The following is a 21975-nucleotide window of genomic DNA, read 5'->3' as shown; positions in this document are numbered from 1 at the left end:
TAGAGCAAGGGAGCAGAGAGGACCTGAACACAGGGAAGGAACTGCAGGCCACAGCCCACCCAGGAAGTATGCGGCCTCAGTGACACATCACGGGGGGGCAGGGGGTGGGCAGAGAGCGCTCCTGGTCTTCACTTTGGTAGGTTACTGAGGCCTGGTAATCCCAGAGATGAAGAAACTGCACAGAAGACGTGCCCAAGACTCTCTGAGAGGGAACTAGTTCATCTCGCCAACCACCAGCATCCCATCAGGCAACCAAGCCCCCGCTGCCAGCTTGGATCTCTGCAGACACATCTGCAGGCTGACAGGGAGGAGGGCGGAGGCAAGGAGGCAGGGCCAGAGACTGGGGAGACTGTTCAGGGAGCCAGATTCCCAGACCCAGGGAGAACTGAGAGGCTCCAGGAGCTAAAGAAAAGTTCAGATCAAGGAGAAAACTAGGTGACCAGGAAGAAACTATCTCTAAGGCCACAGTCTTGAAGTAGCCAGTGGTAATACACGATTCCTTTTTGTATCTGACTTTGTACGTAATGGAGCACTTTTAGCCTTTATCACACCGGAGGCTCACACGGCCTTGAGAAACAAGCACTTTCATTATTATCTCTGTTGCACCAATGAGGAAACTGAGGCTCAAAGCCATGTAGGTATTTGCCCAAGGTCATTGGGAGGGAGGGGAAGACCGGAATGGAAGTCCTGGCGTCCTGATTCCTGGACCACTGCTCCTGCAAGGCACAGGGCCTGCTTCCAGGGGCACAATTCTCGGCTCCCCAACCAGTGTAGGGGACTGTGGCCAGGAGCTCAAGGAGGCTAACCGATTGATTCACCTATTAGCCAACCACGTCCTGTGCAGACCCTCCCTCTGAACCCCACTCCTGCCTCCTTTGATGATAATAAACAGTAATTGAGCTAACATTTATTGAGCACCTACTAAGAGCTAAGCACTGCACTAAAACCATCAAGTGACTTAACTCACATCAGCACGACCAGGTAGGTACAATTAGCCCCAAATTCAGATGAGAAAGCCAACGTTGAGAAGGTTAAATAATTTGCCAAGATGGCAAAGCTGGGATTTGAGGCCAGAGATGCTGACGTGGAGACCAGAGCTTTGATTGCAGCCACCTGCTGCTTCCCGGGTAGGCTAGACCTGGGGTCAAAACCACTAGGTCAAGAACCCCCACAACAAAAAATAATCCAGTCCCAAATGCCAATGATGCAGAGGCTGAGAAACGTTGGGCTGGGCAGGACCCATCTCCTTCAGGAAGTTTCTCCTGGGTATTTTCCCCTTCTTCTTGGTGCCTCTTTGACACCCTCTCCCTGTTGTGAGTGCCTTAGCCATGGGCAGCTTCAAATGACACATCCCAGCCCCATTGTGAAAGCACACCCTGGCATGGTGCTTCGATTTTTCTTTGAAATCCTGACCCTTTGAGGTACCCTAATCTCTGCCCAATTTCTGTGCTCCTTCCTTCCTCTCTCTTTGTATTTCCCAGGGAGGTGGTTAAGCTTTGATTTTTAAAGTTTTCCATCACTGGTGCTACATTAGGAAGAATGAATTGTCAGCACAGACAGATCTTTACCATTTTTCCAGGTGAATGATGTTAATAAGAACTGAAAAGCTGGATGTGGTGGCTCATGCCTGTAATCCCAGCACATTGGGAGGTCAAGGCAGGTGGATCACCTGAGGTCAGGAGTTCAAGACCAGCCTGGCCAACATGCTGAAGCCCCGTTTCTACTAAAAATACAAAAATTAGCCAGGGGTGGTGGTGCGTGCCTGTAATCCCTGCTACTCAGGAGGCTGAGGCAGGAGAATCACTTGAACCTGAGAGGCAGAGGTTGCAGTGAGCCAAGATTGCACCATTGGACTCCAGCCTGGGCGACAAGAGCGAAATTCCATCCCAAAAAGAAAAAAAGAACTGGAAAGTAAAAATGTGCTGGAACATTTTACAATGAGATTCTCAGCACCAGATGACTGACAGCCGATGGCATTTGTACACTGTCTTCATGACCAAACCCTAGACAAGACCAGCACTTGAGAAGGAATTGGATGTCTGACCTCCGGCCTTCTCTGAATTGGGAGACGAGGGAAGGAGAGTGGGAGGAGAGAGGTTTTGCTTTATGGAGGTAGGGGGTGGTTTGGGTTCTTTTTTTGTTTTGTGTTGTTTGGTTTTTTAATGAAAAAGGAATTTCTGAAGAATTAATGGAAGATTAAGTTACAGAGAAACGGCCATATGGACTATATCCTATTTCCAGGATTCAGGTAATAACAAGAGCTTATCTGCGTTTTCTGGGAAGAAAGCACTCTTCTGGATAGCAACTTGAAGCAGCAGAATGCTTCCTGGCCAAGAGTTGGGTTTTGGGGCTTGGGGTTGCTTTTGGAAAATACAGCAAGTCTGAAAATAGACTCACAATAAAAATGCCACTTCAACCCAAACCAGAGATGCAACCACCAGATTCTGTAATGTGTTTGGATTGTACAGTACGCTGATGCCTTTGACACAGCTCACCCGGACTCGGGCCAGACACATCCACAACACAGGAGACAACCGCACCCACACACATCCACATGTGCAAACACGCAGGGACACGCACAGCCCATTGCCCGCAGTCAGAGCGGCACACATGGAGAGCTGAGATGAAGAGATCATTCTGGGATGTAAAGCACATCTTTCCTCCAAACCGCTTCCCCACGGCACATACCCGTGGTCACTGCCCTCGCGGCCTCTCCCTCACAGGCCCTCCCGGCGGCTCTCTTTCCTCTCCTCTAATTCTCACAAGCTGTTTTCTTTAGGCCTGGGGAACTGGCACACAGCTTAATGGCTCTGTGGCCTGGGGGTTTTTCCCTAGTCTCTCATTATCCTCCTGGTTGGGGGTGTCACGGGCATGAGACCAAAGGAGAACACGCTGGGGAACCACACAGCCAAGACTTCTTGGGGGCAAAGAAAGGACAACTCTCTCTTTTTGGGAAGCCCAATGCCCCGAGATCACACGTGTGGACCCCAAGTGTTCCCCTCAAGTGTAAGAGAAAACTCCTGTCAACTAGCAGAAGGTGGCATGGCCTAGTGGTTAGGAACCCAGGCTTTGGAAACAGCAGGCTTGGGTTCAAGCCTGGTCTCAGCTACTTTCCAGCTAGCTGTCAGCTCAGGCAGGTCACTCAATCTTTCCCAACCTGCCTTCTCATCTGCGAACTGATGTCGGTGAGCTGATGGTCAGATGAGATGACTCGTGTCGAGTGCTTGCTGGAAACAGGGTTGGTCTTTAGTAGGTGCTCAACAAGTATTAGATGCTGTGATCTTTCTAAGATGCCTGCGAGCTGCTGCCCTCACCTGCTGCACAGCTGCCGTGGCGTCCCCTGCCCAGGCAATCTGGGCCACTCCTCCAGCTGGGGGACCCTACCTTTTCATCCCACCAACCCAGGGCTGCACTGCAGCCCATCCTCCCTGAAGCTCTGCTCTTTTCAGCCCCTGGCCTTGGTTTGTGAGCCTCTCCTCACTGGAACATCCTCATCATGAGCTTAGCAAAACCCCACCCCTCCTGCCAGGCCATCACCTGTCCCACCTCCTCCAGGAAGTCTTCCCAGCTCCTCCTGCCCTCAGAGATTATTCCTCACAGCCGATCCCAGCTGGCCCCTCCTTATCTGCCTCCCTGCCAACAAGCAGGTGTGAGTAAGCTTCCCAGGAAGTGCCCACACCCTCTCCATCCCTGGCTACCCCAAGGGGACATTACCTCACCTGAAACTTCTCCCTCACACTCTCACTACCAGCCACTGAGCCGAATGAAACTGAGGGACCCAGCGCCCCCCAGGACAGCCCGCCCTAAAGACCCCAAGACTCAGGACTCACCAGTCTATGACACGGATCCTCATTTTTTCACACATGGAGGGAAACTGAGGAAGGAATAGAGGCGTGTTAGGAGAAGAGTCCTTTTGAAGATAGAACAGCCCCTCCCCACCCGAGCTGAAGTCTGGGATACTGGCAGGATGCTGGGGAGGCAGGAGCCCTGGACCTCCCGAAGCCCAGAGCCCCAGGGGCCTCCTTGGGTGTGCTGGGGTGGGAGGCTTACCATGGCAGGCAGTGTGATGTTCTGGTTCCACTGAGGGTTGGCCGTCTTCTCCAAGATCTTGCTGCAGAGCTAGAAGACACAGGGAAGGGACAATGGATCGAGCTCCATGGGGACTCTGGGCTGCCCCAGGGCCACCATGCCAGCCATTGGCCATTCTCTGCCACACTGGCTGCCCTCAGGGCTGGGTGTAAGACCCTGGGGTTGGGGCCTAGTACAGGGGGCTCAGACACAGGGAATCTTTGCAGAGAAAAAGCTCAATGGAAGGTCAGAGCCAGAGCTGGGGAGTGGGTAAGGGTAGGGTGGGTTGTCTGAATGCCACAGCCCTTCTACCCTTAACTCACACCTCTGGCTGAAAATCCCCCTCCATACCTCCCATTATGGCCAAGACCCTAAATGTAGGGGCCCTGAGTCCAGTCCAGATAGGCTTTCCCAGAGGCCCTTATGGCCCAGAAGGCTCTTTTGCCCATTACCCCATATCATCCACCATGTAGGAAGACTGTGACCTCTAGGAGATCAGAGACGGGGGAGGGGAGCCACGCACCGAGGTCGGAGAGTGAAAGAAAATTCAGGCAAGATGCAAACCCTGTAAGCCACAGTCTGCCTCCAAGCAGCCCTGCCCTAAAGACCAGGCTTTTCGCAAACAAGAAACCTCACAGGAGTGGAAACCAGATCAAACCAGCAGCTCACAGGCCAGCCCTGGCCTTGGAGCCCATAAGGAACACCAGGCCCCTCAGCCAGCCCCAGCGCATCCTGTACCCACACACGGGGGCAGCAGGTAAAGATTCAGTTTCAGATACACAGATCCTGGTAGATTTCCATGTTCTACACATGAAAATAATAAGCAGCCTTTTCAGAGCATTTACTGTGATAAGCCCTGCCTTGTGCTAAGCATTTTATGTGCATTATCTCATTTAATGAGCATCTGACTTAAATCAGAGACTTCAGGTCCCCAGGGGTGAGGATGATGTCTCCGTTCCTGGTCCACCCAGTGCTGGCCCCTGCCCTCACCTTCCCCCTCCTCCCTATAAAAAGAGCCCCAGACAAAGGCCACACAGGGCTGGGTGCAGGACGGAGTGCCAGGATTTGGCCCATAGAGAGGAGTAAGGAAAGAAGAGAGACCAACGATCCAATCCAATGGAAGAAAGAGCAAAGAATGGAAGAGACAGTTCACAGAATGAAGACGCAAAGCCTTGAGACATATAAAGAGATGCTCCATCCCACTCATAAAGAAACACAAAGAAAACCAACAAAATGCCATTCCTCACCCGTCAGATTCATAAAAATCTCTAAAGTCTGACAGACCACTGTTGGCAAGGCTATGGGAAAACTGCATGCTCATGTTTTGCCGGGGGGAAAACAAAATACTTTGACCCCTCCAGAGGACAATTGGCCACTATCTATTGCAGTTTCAGATGCATGTTCCCACTGCCCTATCAGTTCTACCTCTAGACACCCATCCTACAGAAATACTTGCACATGTGAGGAATGACACATGTATGAGGCTATTCACTGCAGCGTGGCTTGAACTAGTAAGGATTTGGAACAACCCATGTGTCCACCAGTGGAGAACAGGTTAGATCAAGTATGGTCCATCTGTACAATGGAGTACTAGGCAGCTCTCAAACAGAATGAGGATGCCTCTAGGTAGTGACATGAAACAATCTCCAAGTTATATGATTAAGTGAAAAAGCAAGGTGCAGAGCGGTGAGTGTGATGCACAGCCATTTGTGCTAAAAGGTAAGAGATAAAAATCTACAGTTGGATGGGCACGGTGGCTCATGCCTTAATCCCAGCACTTTGGGAGCCCAAGGCAGGTGAATCACTTGAGGTCAGGAGTTCAAGACCAGCCTGGATAATGTGGCAAAACCCCGTCTCTACTAAAAATACAAAAATTAGCCAGGAGTGGTGGCACATGCCTATAGTACCAGCTACTCGGGAGGCCGAGGCATAAAAATCACCTGAATCCAGGAGGCAGAAGCTGCAATGAGCCGAGATTGCACCACTGGACTCCAGCCTGGGCTACTGAGTGAGACTCCGTCTCAAGAATAAAAAGAATCTGTAGTCATATTTGCTTACACATGCATCACAAAACCAGAATAATATAAAGGAAACTAATTGCAGTGGTTTTCTTTGAAAAGGAGGAAATGAATGAATTGATTGTTGGATGAGGTACAGAGCAAGAGGGAGATTTTTCATGATTGATAGATAGATAGATAGATAGATAGATAGATAGATAGATAGATAGATAGATAGAATAAATATACTACCTAATTCAAAAATTAGATAAACAAATTTTTAAAATAAAAGACACGTGAACAAGACCCAGCTGAGCGGCCCTGTCAACTCTGTGCCCCAGGTCCCTGGAATAAGAAGGCACAGGCTGCCCCAGCACACACACAGGATGTACATGGGCTGCTTCAGCCCCTGCCCCAGGCATCTGGCCCTCCTCCATCTCAAACACTTCAACCTGGCTGCCTTCACTGGGATGTGGGTCTGGGGGCTTGAACAGCAGCTGGTCCATCTGCCACACCCCAGCCAGCACTGCCTCTGGCCCCAGAGATCCCTGCCAGCCTTCCCCCATCCTGTTTCACCCATAGGCACTCAGCCAGGGCCGCACCATGCTGCTTCTTCCTCTTCCTCTGCTTCTCTTTTCTTCTTCCTTTACCTTTTTACCTTCCTTCACTCCCCAATGGAGTATTATTAGCACACTCTCTCTGGAAGGCTATTTGGTCATCTGTATCAGACACTTAAAGATAAGCCCTCTGGCTTAGCAGCCCCAATTCTAGAAACTTCCCTATAGAAAAGCAATCAGAGTGTGGATGAAGATTCCTGTATGCTGATGTTTGTCACAAAGTTGTTTATAAAAGGGAAAAATTGGAATTATATATATCCAAAAATAAGTCAAATGTTATAGTATACTCATCTGACAGAATATTATGCTGCCATAAAAAAAATCATTTCAATGACTATTTAATAATCTGAGAAAAGATGAGACAACACAAGCAGTTTACCAAACTGCATGTATATAGTTGATTCTCATTATTCATGGTAGTTACTATCTATAAGGTCACCAGGAACCCTGACTGGTGAACACTGACTCATTACCCCAGAGGAGAAGCAGGGTTAAATTCCTGCCAGCCTCTGTCACAACGTTTTTGTCAACTGATCAATAGGTAACCTTGGTTTATGTGTGCTTCTGTGGAAGGACACCTTACTTTTGAATATATATTGTTGAGTCATCGGCATTGAACTTACAGCCAATGGCACCGTGACCGAAGCCTGCAGGAAGCTTACCTATCACGCGCACTTCCTCTGTCAGGCACATCACAGCTGTTCTGAGCTTAGAAAAGCCAGACAGCACTTCAGCATGACATTTGGGGCCATTTTAAACAGTGAAGTTGCCAACAAAGGCACAAAAATGTGAAAAACATGAGACTACACAGGACACGTATCAAAGGACACGTATTTTGTCTGTGTCCTTTGATACGTGTCCTGTGTAGTATCATGTTTTGAGACTCTCTGCCTCCCTGCTTCAACTCTCATGGAATAAACACATGTCTTTTGATCATGTATTTACTTTTGATACATGTCTTTTGATCATGGACACGTGTTTACTCCATGAGAGCTGGAGCAGGGAGGCAGAGAGTCACCTTGTTCAACCTCAGCAACCAACATACGTGCTGGGAGATTCCAATTTTTCAAAGCCCTGAAAGTGTCCTCAAATCATCACTAAAGTGCCACGAGTGTTGATTTTGGGCTTGCAGAATCAATATCTTCATTATTTTATTCCCAGTCAGTGGGAAGAGGGGAGGTAAGAGGGTAGTGGGAGCTAAAGAGAGAAAACATACTAGAAGGAAATACAAACCAATGTTACCAGTAATTCTCTCCAGGGTGGTGCAGGGTACAGAATACGGTCCAGGGTACAGAATATGGTACAGGGTATAGAATATGGTGCAGGGTACAGAATATGGTGCAGGGTACAAAATATGGTGCAGGGTACTGAATATGGTGCAGGGTACAGAATATGGTACAGGGTATAGAATATGGTGCAGGGTATAGAATATGGTGCCGGGTACAGAATATGGTACAGGGTATAGAATATGGTGCAGGGTATAGAATATGGTGCAGGGTACGGAATATGGTGCAGGGTACAGAATATGGTACAGGGTATAGAATATGGTGCAGGGTATAGAATATGGTGCAGGGTACAGAATATGGTACAGGGTATAGAATATGGTGCAGGGTATAGAATATGGTGCAGTGGGAGTTTTTGTTGTTTTCCTTTTCTCTGATTTTTTCAATTTTTTGCAATTTGTGGGTTTTATTCTTAAATTCATAAAAGAAAAAAGGTGTTTTAAAACTTCCTGTCCTGCCCTACAAGTACCTACCTTTTGTTTCTTCCATACCATGAAGTGCACAGTCGCACGCACTCTCCCACGCTCCTATCTTCTTAGTAACTTGGCCAAATCAAGTATGGTTCACATCTTGGATAATACTGCCACCAAGCGTCCATAAGGGGAAATGCAAAGAAGGCCGGCTGGGGTGGGTGGGGCACACAGAAGGTAACCTCAGGGCTCTTCAGCTTAGGATGTAATGAGAAAAAAGGGACATGCAAGCAGGCTAAAAGAGAGGGACAGGCAGAATGAGACACGCCATAAGAGCAGCAGAAGCGGGGAGGCCACAAGGAGGTGGCTCAGGGAAGAGAGGACGCAAAGGCCTGGGGACCACCGGAGACGGCGGCCAGATTGAAACTTTCAAGACGGAGTGTTGCAGCTGCCTCCTTCACCATAAGGTCATTCTTCAACTCCCTCCACCTCTTTCTAGAGGAAAAATGGGAGGTGCAGCTTCTTGCATGAGCCCAGATGCCAACCCACAGTATACAGTCACTTGTCTTGGCCGCCTTTGCCCCTTCACCTCCCCTAGATACTGGTACCTTCCTACAGAAATCCCCAGGGCCAGCCAAGGGCATCTCAGAACAGAAGACCCAGGGAGATCAAAGATGCTAGCAGGGACCCCAGAGCAGCCAGGAGCCCCAGAGCTCTGAGGCTTAGTTCCAACGAATGTGAAGGCACGTCGGTCTTGGTTCCAGCCACCATCGAAATACCTTCCGTGTTGGGAATGCAAAATAAGAACAATCTCAGGACGTGAATTTCCCAAGTGTCAAGTGGAAAAATTAATCCTAGTCCTTGGAGCTAGTGTCCCACAAAAAACATACAGCCGCAGCTTCCTGTTTCCTTCCTGCCTTCAAGCAGCTGTCCCCATTCCTCCTGATGCCAGGAGCAGGGCGTAAGACCCGTACCCTGAGCCCACACCAAAACCTGCACTCAGGTGAGGATCTGCAGTGAGCAGTTACACCTCCACATGAACGACTTTAAAATCTGCATTACACCCCCATGTACATTTTCACTGGGACCCTGTGCTAGTCTCTGAGGAGAGAGAGCCCAGCTCAAAGGGGCTCCCGATGGCCACCTTCAGTATAATTCAAACATCAACACAATAATGACTGATTTAACACATTAAAAATAAAAAGCATTGAGGTCCATACTAATACTCAACAAGGCAGGAGGGAGAAAGCTCTTCTTTGCAGAAAAAAAGTCAGCTAATCAAGAGAAAAAGAATGATAATGAGAAAATCACCACTTTGCAGTCCCAACTAAATGACTTCTTCAGACAGGAAGGTCAATGGATGCTTAGACCATTAGCTAAAAGATAGCTGAGAAATAGGATATCCGTACAGTGCCAAGATATTGCCCACAGTTTACTTGCTAATTACAAAGGGGGAACATTTACTTTTATAAGAGAGCCATCTGGAGGCATCACTTTCACCGTGTGATCAGGCAATCAATCCTGATGATGGGACAACCTGACATTATGGCTTTCTGTTGTGATGCCATATGACATGCAGAACATCACCTATGCTGACTTCTTGCCGAAATACTTCATCTGAGTCTAATCAAGTCTCTAGACCTAACTTCCAGTTTACAGGAAAGAGAGGAGCCAGAGAAACAAGTTAAACAGCAGAAGAAAACAATCGAACAAATCCAGTACTTGGACAAATGGCCTGGGCTGTTCAAAAATTCGATGCATGAGGTGAGAAACAAAGGAGTGGTCCTGGGAACAGCTGGCAGTGGCTACGGGGACACGAGGTAGGGGTGGGCCCTGGGGACATGTTTAAAGTCAAAAGCTAGAGATGGCATGTGTGATATGGAGAGAGAAAAAAGAGGGAGGAATCAAGGCAGGTCCACATTTTCTGCCTTTGATGGTTGTACCTGGCTAAGACAGAGGCTTTTGGATATGGGGCAGTTTGCGCAGAGAAAATGACTCCCTCCAGGGCTCAGAGGGGCAGCAGGCAGAGCTGTTTAGAGGCACAGAGAGGCCTGGGGTTGAAGGGAGGGGTTGGAGAGCTACCGAGTTCTCTGCGGAGAGGTGACGGCTGAAGCCTGGGAGGGCTGGGGCTGCCAGGAAAGCCCGTAGGGGGCACACAGACACTGTGGGCTGGACAGCCTGGGTAGAGACAAGGGCTGGGACAGAAGTCAGCAGGGACTGGAGCCACAGCACCGCCTCAGGGCAGGAAGGCGGGCTGCAAGGAAGAGACTAGGGCGCCCACCAGAGGGGTCTTTCTCTGCCCAACTCCCCCCACAACATTTTTTAAATAATCATTATGTTTTTATCCCACATCTTTAAAATATATTTTCCCTATCTTTATGCCTTCGTGTCTGGTTTCCATGCTATTGCTCCATTTTCCCCCAAATGTTCCTCTACTATCCACTGTCCGACGTCCTCTCCTGGGCTATCCGCATCTATGTGTCTGTCTGGGACACCCCCAGGCAGACCTGTCCACATTCGTGTGCAGGGCAGCCTCTGAGAGCTGGGCCTGTGTGGGTGTCTCACCACGCACCAGGATCAGCCCCTCCCTGTGCACACACATCTGGTGCGGGCGCCTCGCTCTGTCTTGCTCTCACCCCGCACTGTCCACAGGGCACCAGGAAGTCCCCTCCCGAGAGAACCCTCCTGCTCCCTTACTGCTTACCATTTTCCCCGCAAAGCTGACCTCCACAAAGGGGTCCACCAAGTTCTTCTTGTTACTCTCAAAGCCAAAGATCTGTTTCACGTTGTCCATCACGGCATCGTCCACTGGGAAGAGGGACACACCAGTCATTGCCTGCCTGCTGTCTCACCTCCAAAACCCTGACTATCCCCCATCTGTCTCCAGGCAGTCCTGGGATTATCTGAGCAAGAAGTTGTGACCCCTTCACACAGGGACTCAGTCCAGGGGCCCCCCAGAGGGAGGACTGTCTCAGAGCAGTAACTACTGAGAGCACCGGGCCACTTTGTCACCAGTCCCAAACGGCTCATTCACTGTCCTCGCCCTGCATTCAAAGCCTTTCAGTCAAATCTACCAACTTATCGACTGCTTGACTGATTAGAAATCTACATCACTAAGGGCAGTAAGTACCCAGAAAAGGACTGGCAGTTGTTATAACAATATCCCATTATTGGTGCCTGGTTGACATTTTCCTTTAAATCTATTAGTGCAGCGATTTACCTGAGGTTAACCAAGAAGTCAATTCTGTTGTTTTTTTCTTAAGAGTTTTTAATCTATGCTGCCTCAAACCAATTATTTTTTGAATGAGTCAGATTATTTACATATGTAGATATAGATAGACAGATAATGTATATGTGTATACACATACATACGTGTATAAAGCATGTTATATTTATAGGCATATGAGTGGGTGAGTGGGGGGGATAGTTAAAGATTATATACTAGCTAATGTCTACATGAGTACAAAAGGCACAACAATTAGCAAACATTTATGATCTGTTTGCCCATCTATTTTTTTTTTTCAAACAACATTGCAGGGAATTCAACACAAAGCTCTTTCACCTTAAGAAAAGCAAACATTTCTATTTCCCCATGCCCCTCTTGAAGTTCACCAGCCTCACTTCTACATAGTTGCAATCAATAAGTGCAGAATATTTGTAAACATGTATTTTAGTACTGAATTAATACCCATTACTTATTTACAGGCTTTCTTCAGGATTTGGTCCAAGTAAGCTTGTACATTTCATTTCTTGATGTCAGCAGCCAAAGCAGAAACTCTCAAACAATTATCTTTATGGAAAAGTTGTAACCAGGGACCCACATTGCAAACCTTCTCACTGACTATGCTGTGGACAGTGGCTTGGTTGTGTTGATGTATGCTCTAAAATAGCGGCTCACAACTGGGCCTCACGACAGAATAACCTGGGGAACCTTTAAACCCTTCCAGTGCTGAGCCCTGCCCTAACTCAAGTCCATCTGAAATGCTGGAAGCAGGGCCCTGGCATTTGGACCGTTTTGAATCTTCCCAGGTAATTCTAATATCAGCCCAAGTTGATACCCAGAGCTCTCGAATATTCAGTATAATTCCCCAGCATTTACTAAACACACAGATGGGTCTAGAACCGGGCCAACCACTGTGAGGAACCAGGCAGTGGCCACATTGGCCTTCCTGGGAGGAAGAGATGGTTGCAAGTCGGGTACCCACTGTCCCAGTTTGCCGGAGATCACAGGGTTTCCTGGAACAGGCACTTTCAGTGCTAAAACCAGGACAATCTGAGGCAAGCTAGGATAGTGGGTCACCTTGTGGATCCATGTCCTTCATCTGTGAAGACAGGGGGCCCCAGGAATCCTTCAAGCAAACCCTTCCAACGTTAGAGCAACTGCTCCCCAGTCCAGCTCTGCCGACTTGCAGGATGCGCTTCCTCATAGCGGGAAGGAAAATCAGTGAGAGCCAGCCCTAAGGCCAGAATAGAGTCCAGATGGTGCTGACTCCTCAATGACAACCAAGAAAATGGGTCCACAGAGTAGCCAAATAGCCGCACCAGGCCCAGAGGACACTGGAATGGAGCTGAGAGGCAGCTGTTACTCTCAAGAGTTCTTGTATCTTCGTAACTCCACCAATACTGATTACTTTTCATTAAATTCTGATTGTTTTCCTAGACGCCTCTCCTTCCCCCAGGGAGCTGACTCTACCCGCCACCGCCCACCCTCACTAGCCCTGCGCCTCCAGCCTCCTGCAGACCTCCCACCCAAGGGCGCGCCCCACGCACTCTGTGGCAAGTCCTCAGCCCGGAAGACCTTCAGGCAGAAGTGGGCTCCTCGCAGGGCCACGCCTGTGGGCCGGAGCAGGTTGCTTTCAATGTCCTCCTTGTCTTCAGAGGGCTCTTTTCTCTCCAGCTACAAAGGAAACCAAATATGATTCCTTCACGCGCTCCTGAGCGCAGGGTTTTACTCTCTTTTTCTAAGAGTTCCATTTTCACCACATTCTGAAGTAAGGCAGACTGCACTCCGCCACTTAGTCCCATACAAGGCACTACCGCATAGTCCCAGGCAAGGTCCTTCACCTGAGCCCCAGCTTCCTCTTGAGTACAGCAGAGACCATGACACTGACCTTCCAGGACTGTGCGAGGAACATCTCCAATAATGATGGAAATGCATGTGGCACACGGCAAGCATTCCACCAACCTGTCTCCTTCCCGCTCTCTCCCACCTCCCAGTTAAAATATAATACAGTAGTCACTGAGGTCTAAGCTGGCCACTCTATCTTCAATAACATGCAGGTGTTCATTCACCCCGCCAGTAGCTCCTGAGTGACTAGCAGGTGTCTGTATGGTGCTGAAGGGCAGGGGATACGGCAGTGAATAAGGGAATGACGTGAATAAGCGCCCTCTTCCCATGGGGCTGACTATCTTGCAGGGAAAACAGACTTTCAGCAAACGAATCCAATAACTTGTCCTGTGTCTTGTGGTTGGAACAGTAATAACAAAAATCACATCCCACATGTATTGATGTGGATGCACTCTCTCATTTAATCCTCACAGCACCCCCCTTGAGTGGGTCTCAAACTTGGCTGCACATTAGAAACACCTGGTGGGGGGCCGGGTGCGGTGGCTCACACCTGTAATCCCAGCACTCTGGGAGGCCAAGGCAGGCGAATCACCTGAGGTCAGGAGTTCAAGGCCAGCTCACTAACATGGGGAAACTCCATCTCTACCAAATAATACAAAACTTAGCCAGGTGTGGTGGCGTGCACCTGTAGTCCCAGCTACTCAGAGGCTGAGATGGGAGAACTGCTTGAACCTGGGAAGCAGAGGTTGCAGTGAGCCGAGATTGCACCACCGCACTCCAGCCTGGGCACCTTTTCCCCATCTCAAAAAAAAAAGGAAAAGAAAAGACACACCTGGGAAACCCAGGTCACACCCCAGACCAATTAAAACATAATTTCCGGGAGAGAGTACCCATGCAGCAGTGGCTTTTAAAGCTTCCCAGATGATTCCAACTGGCTGAGAATTAGTGTCTTCTAGACCACTGCTGTGCATTCCAATTAAAACACGGGTTCTAGTTCAGCAGGTCTGGGGTGGGGCCCAAGAGTCTGCATTTCAACACGTGTCCAAGTGATGCCCACGCTGCTTGCCCACAGATGATGCTCTGGGTGCAAGGGCCTAGAATGCCCCCACTTTACAGATACGAAAGCTGAGGTTTAACACAGGCTGGAAGCAGAACCCACGTGCTTGGAGAGCACAGAGCAAGGGGGATTGTAACTATACTGAGGCGGGGTCAGAAATGCTGCCCAGCTTGAGACCCGGATGATGAGCAAGAGGTGGAGGCATCCAGACGAGGAGGCAACTCATGCAGAGGCCTTTGCACAAGGGGAAGTTGGCAGCTGGAGGAACAGACAAAAGATCTGGTGGCTGCTCTTGGGCTAGCGAGCAGCGAAGGGACAGGAGAATAGCAAGGTCAGGCTGTGCCCAGCAGCCCACTCCTTGGACAGTTGCCTGGACTAGCCTCACCTCATTCATTTCTCACTCAGTCACACTTGACATGTAGAAACCTGCTTCAGGATCCTTGCAGCAAAACACTCAATCCCAGAATGCCCATATCACAGCAATGCCCAAAGGGATGTGTTCTGTGTTTATTCTCCTCAGCTCATATCAGAAGAAAACAATCATCTTTCAGGCATCCATAAAAGGGTCTATTCCCCTAGACAATAAGCACTGATTGAGCACCTACTGTGTACAAGACCTGCCATACTAGGCAAGAGGGGAGATAAAAGATACCATATTTGCTATATTGTCCCCATCACCAAGAAACTGAATCTCAGTGATGAAGACAGACACATAAGCTGGTTAGACTACCAAAGGGCTGGGTGGTGGCCCAAAGGAAAGATCAATACATTTTCCTGGAGGACTTCTTCCTGGAGGCAAGCTTTAGGGAGGAAGTGGCATCTGAACGGGGCCTGGAAGAACAAATTGGTGCTTGGTAGGCAAAGAGAGGGAAGGTATTCCAGCAAGGGAAAAGGCCGGAGAGGAATGGAAGAGTGTTCTGGAAAGAGTCATATCATCTGGTGTGGCCACAGACGGGGCCCATGAAGATACATAACAGCAAGTGGGACTGGGAAACTGGGCTAAGGCCAAATGTCAAGGGCCTTGAATGTCATGCTAAGGATCTTGGACTCTATCCTGAAAGCAATGGGAAGTCACTGGACATTTTGTAAGAGGAGACACGCATGATTCTACCTGGGTTTAAAAATGATGACTGTTGGTCAGGCACAGTGGCTCATGCCTGTAATTCTAGCACTTTGGGAGGCCGAGGCAGGTGGATCACAAGGTCAGGAGTTTGAGACCAGCCTGACCAATATGGTGAAAACCCATCTCTACTAAAAATACAAAAAGTAGCCAGGCATGGTGGCGCACGCCTATAATCCCAGCTACTCAGGAGGCTGAGGCAGGAGAATTGCTTGAACTCGGGAGGCAGAGGTTGCAGTGAGCCAAGATTATACCACAGCACTCCAGCCTGGGTGACAGAGCAAGACTCTATCTCAAAAAAAAATAAAAATAAAAATAAAAATAAAGATGACTGGTGATAAGGTGGGGATAGGTGGAGAAGTATAACATAAGAAGTTAGGAGACCTCAGAGGACACTTAGGAGGGATGGCAGAAACTGCTAGTTGTTCCCCCAAATCCAGTCTTTTCTGCCTCCTCTAACAAACCCTCAATTTTTAGCTGGACAGCATTAGGATGGACTTTATTTCCCAGGCTCCCTCGTAGTTAGATGTGGCCATGTGACTAAGTTCTGGTCAATAGGACCTAAGCACAAATGTGTACAACTTCTGGGTCACGGCTTTGAAGGAAGAGACGTGGCCTCCATAGTCCTTTACTCCCATTTCCCTGGCTGGAATACAGACATGGTGATGGGAACTGGAGCAACCGTCTTGGGCCGTGTGATGGAGGCTGCATGATGATCACAGTGGAGAAAAGGCCAGGAGCCTGGGTCTCTGATCATTGCCGAAGCACTGTGCCTATTCTGGACTGTGGCATTCATGAGAGAGAAATAAACATCTGTCCTCCTTAATGCCTATTATTTGGGGCATCTTTGTTACACCAGCTGAACCTATATTGTAATTCACAAAGAGACCCAAGTGAGAGAGAGTGGGAGCTGGGCCTCAAACTCTGGTCTTGCGATGGGAAAAAGAAGAGGCATACGCAGAGGTTTTCACACCAACAAGACTGGCCAACTACTTGCATGGTGACGGAGGGGTAAAGAATGAAAATCTGGCCTCTGGTTTGGGGGACTAAGTGGCTAAACATGCAATTTCCTAAGATGTCACCTAATACAGGATGGGGAACAGGTGTGGGAGCTTATATATAGAATAAGCTCACTGTTGCAAAAAGAAATGCAGCAAATGATACCAGGCTTTGCTCTAATACATCAGAGGGGCCTAAGGGACACGTTAATGTGGCCTGATGACAAGACAACTGAAACTGAGCGTCCGGAGCTCAAAAGATCCAGGCTGGAGAAGAGCAATTTACAAGTCTCAGGTGGTGTCTGAAAGAGACGGACTCCTCAACAGTGAGGGGCAGGACACAGCAAAGGAACAGGGACTGAACTGCAACATCGAATTCGAAGAACCCACTGGAAAAGGAGCAGGGAGAATCAGGAGAGTCATGAATGCTAAGGGAGGAGGAATTTCAAATACAGCGTGGGCTCCGGAATTGAATGCTGTGGAGCCGTGGTGCAGACTAACAACAGGGGAGAGCTCCTAAGCTCTGGTGATGAGCGACCCTTACACCAGTGGTTTCAGGGAGGGGAGGCGGTAGGATTCCTACTGAAGAGAAGGAATGAGCAGCTGGTAGTGGAGTGGAAAAAGGGGGACGCAGTGCACCCTTTCAAGAAGTTGGTGATGACCAGCAGTAGGAGAGAGAGAAAATAGTAGTGGAGAGGAGGGTTGGGGAGAAATGGGTCAATGAAGGGGTGCTTTAGGATGGGGAAATCTTGAGCCTGGCACAGATCATGGAGCAGGAGGCAGAGGACACAAGTGTGAGAAGAGATCAGAAAAAGGAGGCAAATAAGACAGTGGAGGATGTGAGGTCATGGCCAGGAGGTGGTGGGATGATGGAGCGGGAGGGGCGGCGGAAGGGAGGGAAGGTGGATGAAGATTTGGGGGGCAAGTTGAGGACCACGGGAGCTCCCAGAGCTCTCACCACTACATCGCTGTGCAGCTCTGCCTCTCCAAGGGAAGCTGAGGTTGGAGCTTAGGAAAGGCAAGAAAGCCTGGAAATAGCCAGGAGAGATAAGGAGTAAGGAGATGAGGCGAATGAGATAAGGAGTAAACTACACCCAGGTAAAGGAAGAGGCAGACAGCACCCAGGGCCCAGCTGAAACCCACCTTCATCCAAGCAGCACGTCCAGGTGGCCAAGGAACCAGTGTGTGGTGAGGATGGGGGTGACACGAGGCATGGCAGGAGACCCCAAGGGCCCTGTCCTCCTCTCCCTCCCTGCCCAGTGCCATCAGCCATGTTCAGGATGCCCTGGTACCTCACCCCTGACCTTCACCTCACCCCTGACCTTCCCCTCACCCCTGACCTTCCCCTCACCCCTGACCTTCACCTCACCCCTGACCTTCCCCTCACTCCTGACCTTCCCCTCACTCCTGACCTTCAGCACTCCTGGCTTGCCCTCGCCCAACACATCCACCACCCACACGCCTCTCTTCTACTTCTGCACTGCTGAGCACCATGAGGCAAGTGGCTCCACTACAAACAAAGCGTCCAACCCAGAGTGGGCACTCTGGTGTTTGTGCAGAAATCCTTTCATTAAATCTAGCCCGTCATTCCTCTTGCACAAAGATGATTCCAAACCTTTTCTCCTCCTCTCACACATACAAAGATGCGGATACCTCCCCTGCTCTCAACACTTTTCTCATTCTTACCACCTCCAACTTATAACTTTACTTACTGACATGTAGAGATGAGCATGATACATTCTTAGGCAATGAAATTCAAGTCACAACATAATATATATAGAATAAGCTCACTGTTGCAAAAAGGAAAATATGTGTGTGTGTGCCATTCCAGAGGGATGTGCAATGAGATAATAACAGCTCTCTCAGAGTGGTAGGATTATGAGTGATTCATTTTTTATTAATACCTTGCACCCAGAGCACTCATTTTTCATTAATGCCTTTCTACATGTTCTACATTTCTCATTAATTACCATATATTAGTTTAAATCAGAAAAAAAAAAGAGTGTTTGTGGTTTGGTGCCCCCACCACCAAGTGCTGCATGGGGGACCGTAAGGAAGACCCAGGGAAATGTACTCACAGGCGCTTCATCCCCAGGCCCCAGCACACAAAGACTTGTTTTCAGGTAACCTCTGGCCCCAGCAGAGAAGTCATCAGGGTCTGAGAGCAGCAGCCACTTCCTGAGATAGGCGTGCCCTAAGAGAGACAACATCCACTGGTGATCCCAGAATCAGAAGACCCCAGCCTGTGACCACATCCAGGAGCCCAGGATGGACTGCACAGGGGACGTAAAGGATTCATCCACTGGGCCAAGAGCCCAGGACTCAGATTCTAGAATCAAAAGGTACTTTGAGTGTTCATGCGGTCAGAGTCAGAAATATTAACCCTGTAAGAGGCTGGCAGAGCCAAACCCAGGCCATTTTCCTCCCCTTCAAGAAGTGACCAGACCAGAATGGAAACCAGGGTGAGGAGAAATCCTGGTTTGTCACCCAAATGACCTGTCCCTGTCTGCCGTGAGCCCAGTCTCCAGTAATGGGGCCTTTCAGATCTAGCCTCCCTGAATGGGCCAGCGGAGACACAGGTGAGCGTTACACGCTCCAGAGGGCTTGTCTCACATGGAGGATGAATGACCTGCCTTCTCTCCCAAGATCAAACCCTTCCTCTAGATTCTAAAACCCCCAGGAGAGACAGTGAGGATCCCAAATGGGTGTCCCCAGTCAGCCTCTAGAACCAAAATGCAAGGATACAGCCAAAGTGGTGAGAACTCACGGGGCTCTCTGTAAATGGTGCCCACGTCCATCTGCAATCAACGAGAGGAGACACAAATCAAACTCTTGCCGCTGAAGCATTAAACAAAGTGTGGTGCATTACACGATTCCATTAAAAACCATGTTTTTGAAGAACTTTCGGAAGCACAGGGAAACATTCACCATTTGATACTATATGAAAAGAAAGTGAAATACATTTTGATCCCAGTTTGATAAAGAATGCTTATGTACAGAAAAGAAAGAGGAAAGGAGGCTGGGCGTGTTGGCTCATGCCTATAATCCCAGCAATTTGGGAGGTCGAGGCAGGTGGATCACTTGAAGTCAGGAGTTCGAGACCAGCCTCCTGACCAACATGGTGAAACTCCATCTCTATTAAAAATAAAATTTAAAAAAAAAAATAGCCGGGTGTGGGGGCGCATGCCTGTAATTCCAGCTACTTGGGAAGCTGAGGCAAGAGAATCACTTGAACCTAGGAGGTGGAGGTTGCAGTGAGTTGAGATCACGCCATTGCACTCCAGCCTTGGCAACAAGAGCAAAAATCCGTCTAAAAAAAAAGAGGAAAGGAAATTCACACAATAGGACTATGTTATCTCTGCATGGTAGATTGGGGTGATTTTTATTTCATTTTTTATTCCTTCCTGTGTTTTACAATTTTCTATTAAAAATCCATAGATTACTGGGATGGTGACAGTGGGGAAGGCCGCAGCGGGGGCGGGGGGCAGGGAGTATTTGGGAACTGTGTCCATTCCACTCAATTTTTGCTGTGAATCTAAAACAGCTCTAAAAAGTTGTCTATTTTTTTAAATCATAGATTACTTTTATAATTAGATACAAGTAAAATAATTTTTTGACTTAACCCTTGGGTTCTCAGAACAAGAATGTAAAGAGACTCAAAACATAATTAAGATTTAATTTGTTACAGAATGACTCAGGCTCAAACTCATTCTTTTAAAAAATGCTTCTCCAGGTAAACAGATTTAGTTTTTTATCTTGTGACTTCTTTCCACAGGCAATGATTTGGGAAGACATCGAAATCTCACCTGCTGATCTAGCCATCGGGTCCAACCCAGCAATTTTTTTTTTGAGATGGAGTCTCGCTCTGTCGCCCAGGCTGGAGGGCAGTGGTGCGATCTCGGCTCACTGCAACCTCTGCCGCCCAGGTTCAAACAATTCTTCTGCCTCAGCCTCCCGAGTAGCGGGGATTACAAGCACCCACCACCACGCCCAGCTAATTTTTGTATTTTTAGTAGAGACGGGGTTTTACCATGTTGGCCAGGCTGGTCTTCAACTACTGACCTCAAGTGATCTGCCCACCTCGGCCTCCCAAAGCACTGGGATCACAGGCATGAGCCACCACGCCTGGTCCCAGCAATTATATATTGTGCAGAATAAATAATTCTAAGGTAACTGTTCTGACAACAGGTAGAATACAAGCCCCTTATTTTAAATTTGTATTTAAAATACAAATGTAAAGAAGGAAGGCATAATACACTTGGATAGAGGGGAGAGGGTAAAAATAAGCTTGTGCTCTTTCTTTCCTTTTGATAAATCCTTGAAAATTTCAAAATGAGAAAATTAATAACAATTACATCAAATTACATTAAAACACCGTGCAGGCCAGGCACAGTGCTCATGCCTGTAATCCCAACACTTTGGGAGGCCAAGGAGGTCAGATCACAAGGTCAGGAGTTCAAGACCAGCCTGACCAACATGGTGAAACCCTGCCTCTACTAAAATTACCAAAAAAAAAAAAAATTAGCTTGGCATGGTGGCACACACCTGTAATCCCAGAAACTTGGGAGGCTGAGGCAGGAGAATCACTTGAACCCGGGAGGCAGAGGTTGCAGTGAGCTGAGATCACACCACTGCACTCCAGCCTGGGTGACAGAGCAAGACTCCATTTCAAAATAATGATGATGATGATGATGATGATGATAATAATAATAATACAGGTCTCCTTTAGTCTGTGCAATTACTAGTTACTTTTGCTTTACGTAATCTGTTAAATCCATTGGTTCTCGGTTCTCAGAATAGGACTATTTACTTCTGGACTGTCTGGGACAAGTGAGGAGGCTGGGGCAGGGTTCCCCTCTCTTCATTGCCTCTCCCTCCCTCAGGGATCCACATCTGAACCCCACTCCCAATCCAGAGTGAGAGTGACATCAGGGCAGAGAGCACTGAGTCTCACTGGCCCAAGATGGCCAGGATGAGAAGAAGGGCTGCCCAAACTCAGATCTCACACTGCCTTCCCAGAGGTGGGGGAAAATCCAAATTACAAATAAGGGTCTTGATTCTGCCTGTTGGAAATAAGGGAAGAAGTACTTCCCTCCCCTCACTTTTTGTCAGAACACTTACCTTAGAAAACTTGTAAATATATTACACTTTCCCTGTCTCTTTGAAATGCATCTTTTAAAGAAACTAAATAAGCCTTTTGTCAGCTTTAGTATACAAGTGTCATTCTCAGGACGTCTGAAGTGTAAACACCAAGGGAGATGGCTCCCCTATGTCCCAGCTTCTGTGGGAAGATAGGAGCCTAACTCCTGTGCGCACCTGGCTCCAAGTTGTTAAACTACTTCCTGCCATAAAAATAC

General features: G+C 48.5%; 1 protein-coding gene across 23 annotated transcripts in view; it reads right to left on the bottom strand.

Annotated features, from left to right (window-relative positions):
* The window catches only part of LOC105465246 (dysferlin), a 233762-nt gene that overhangs the window by 145417 nt on the left and 66370 nt on the right, over positions 1-21975 (bottom strand). For all 23 annotated transcript variants that reach the window (XM_071076889.1, XM_011713554.3, XM_071076895.1 and 20 more), the window contains 6 exons: positions 19386-19416; positions 18697-18812; positions 13146-13272; positions 11080-11183; positions 4051-4119; positions 3831-3874 (listed from right to left, as the gene is read on the bottom strand). In XM_071076889.1, the coding sequence (XP_070932990.1) occupies positions 3831-3874; positions 4051-4119; positions 11080-11183; positions 13146-13272; positions 18697-18812; positions 19386-19416 (491 nt within the window). The remainder of the gene's footprint in view (positions 1-3830; positions 3875-4050; positions 4120-11079; positions 11184-13145; positions 13273-18696; positions 18813-19385; positions 19417-21975) is intronic.

This window comes from Macaca nemestrina, chromosome 13 (genome assembly GCF_043159975.1).
Source record: "Macaca nemestrina isolate mMacNem1 chromosome 13, mMacNem.hap1, whole genome shotgun sequence".
In the NCBI taxonomy this organism is placed as follows: domain Eukaryota; kingdom Metazoa; phylum Chordata; class Mammalia; order Primates; family Cercopithecidae; genus Macaca; species Macaca nemestrina.
The sequence above is the reverse complement of the archived record's forward strand: the minus strand, read 5'-3'. Positions and strand labels throughout refer to the sequence as shown.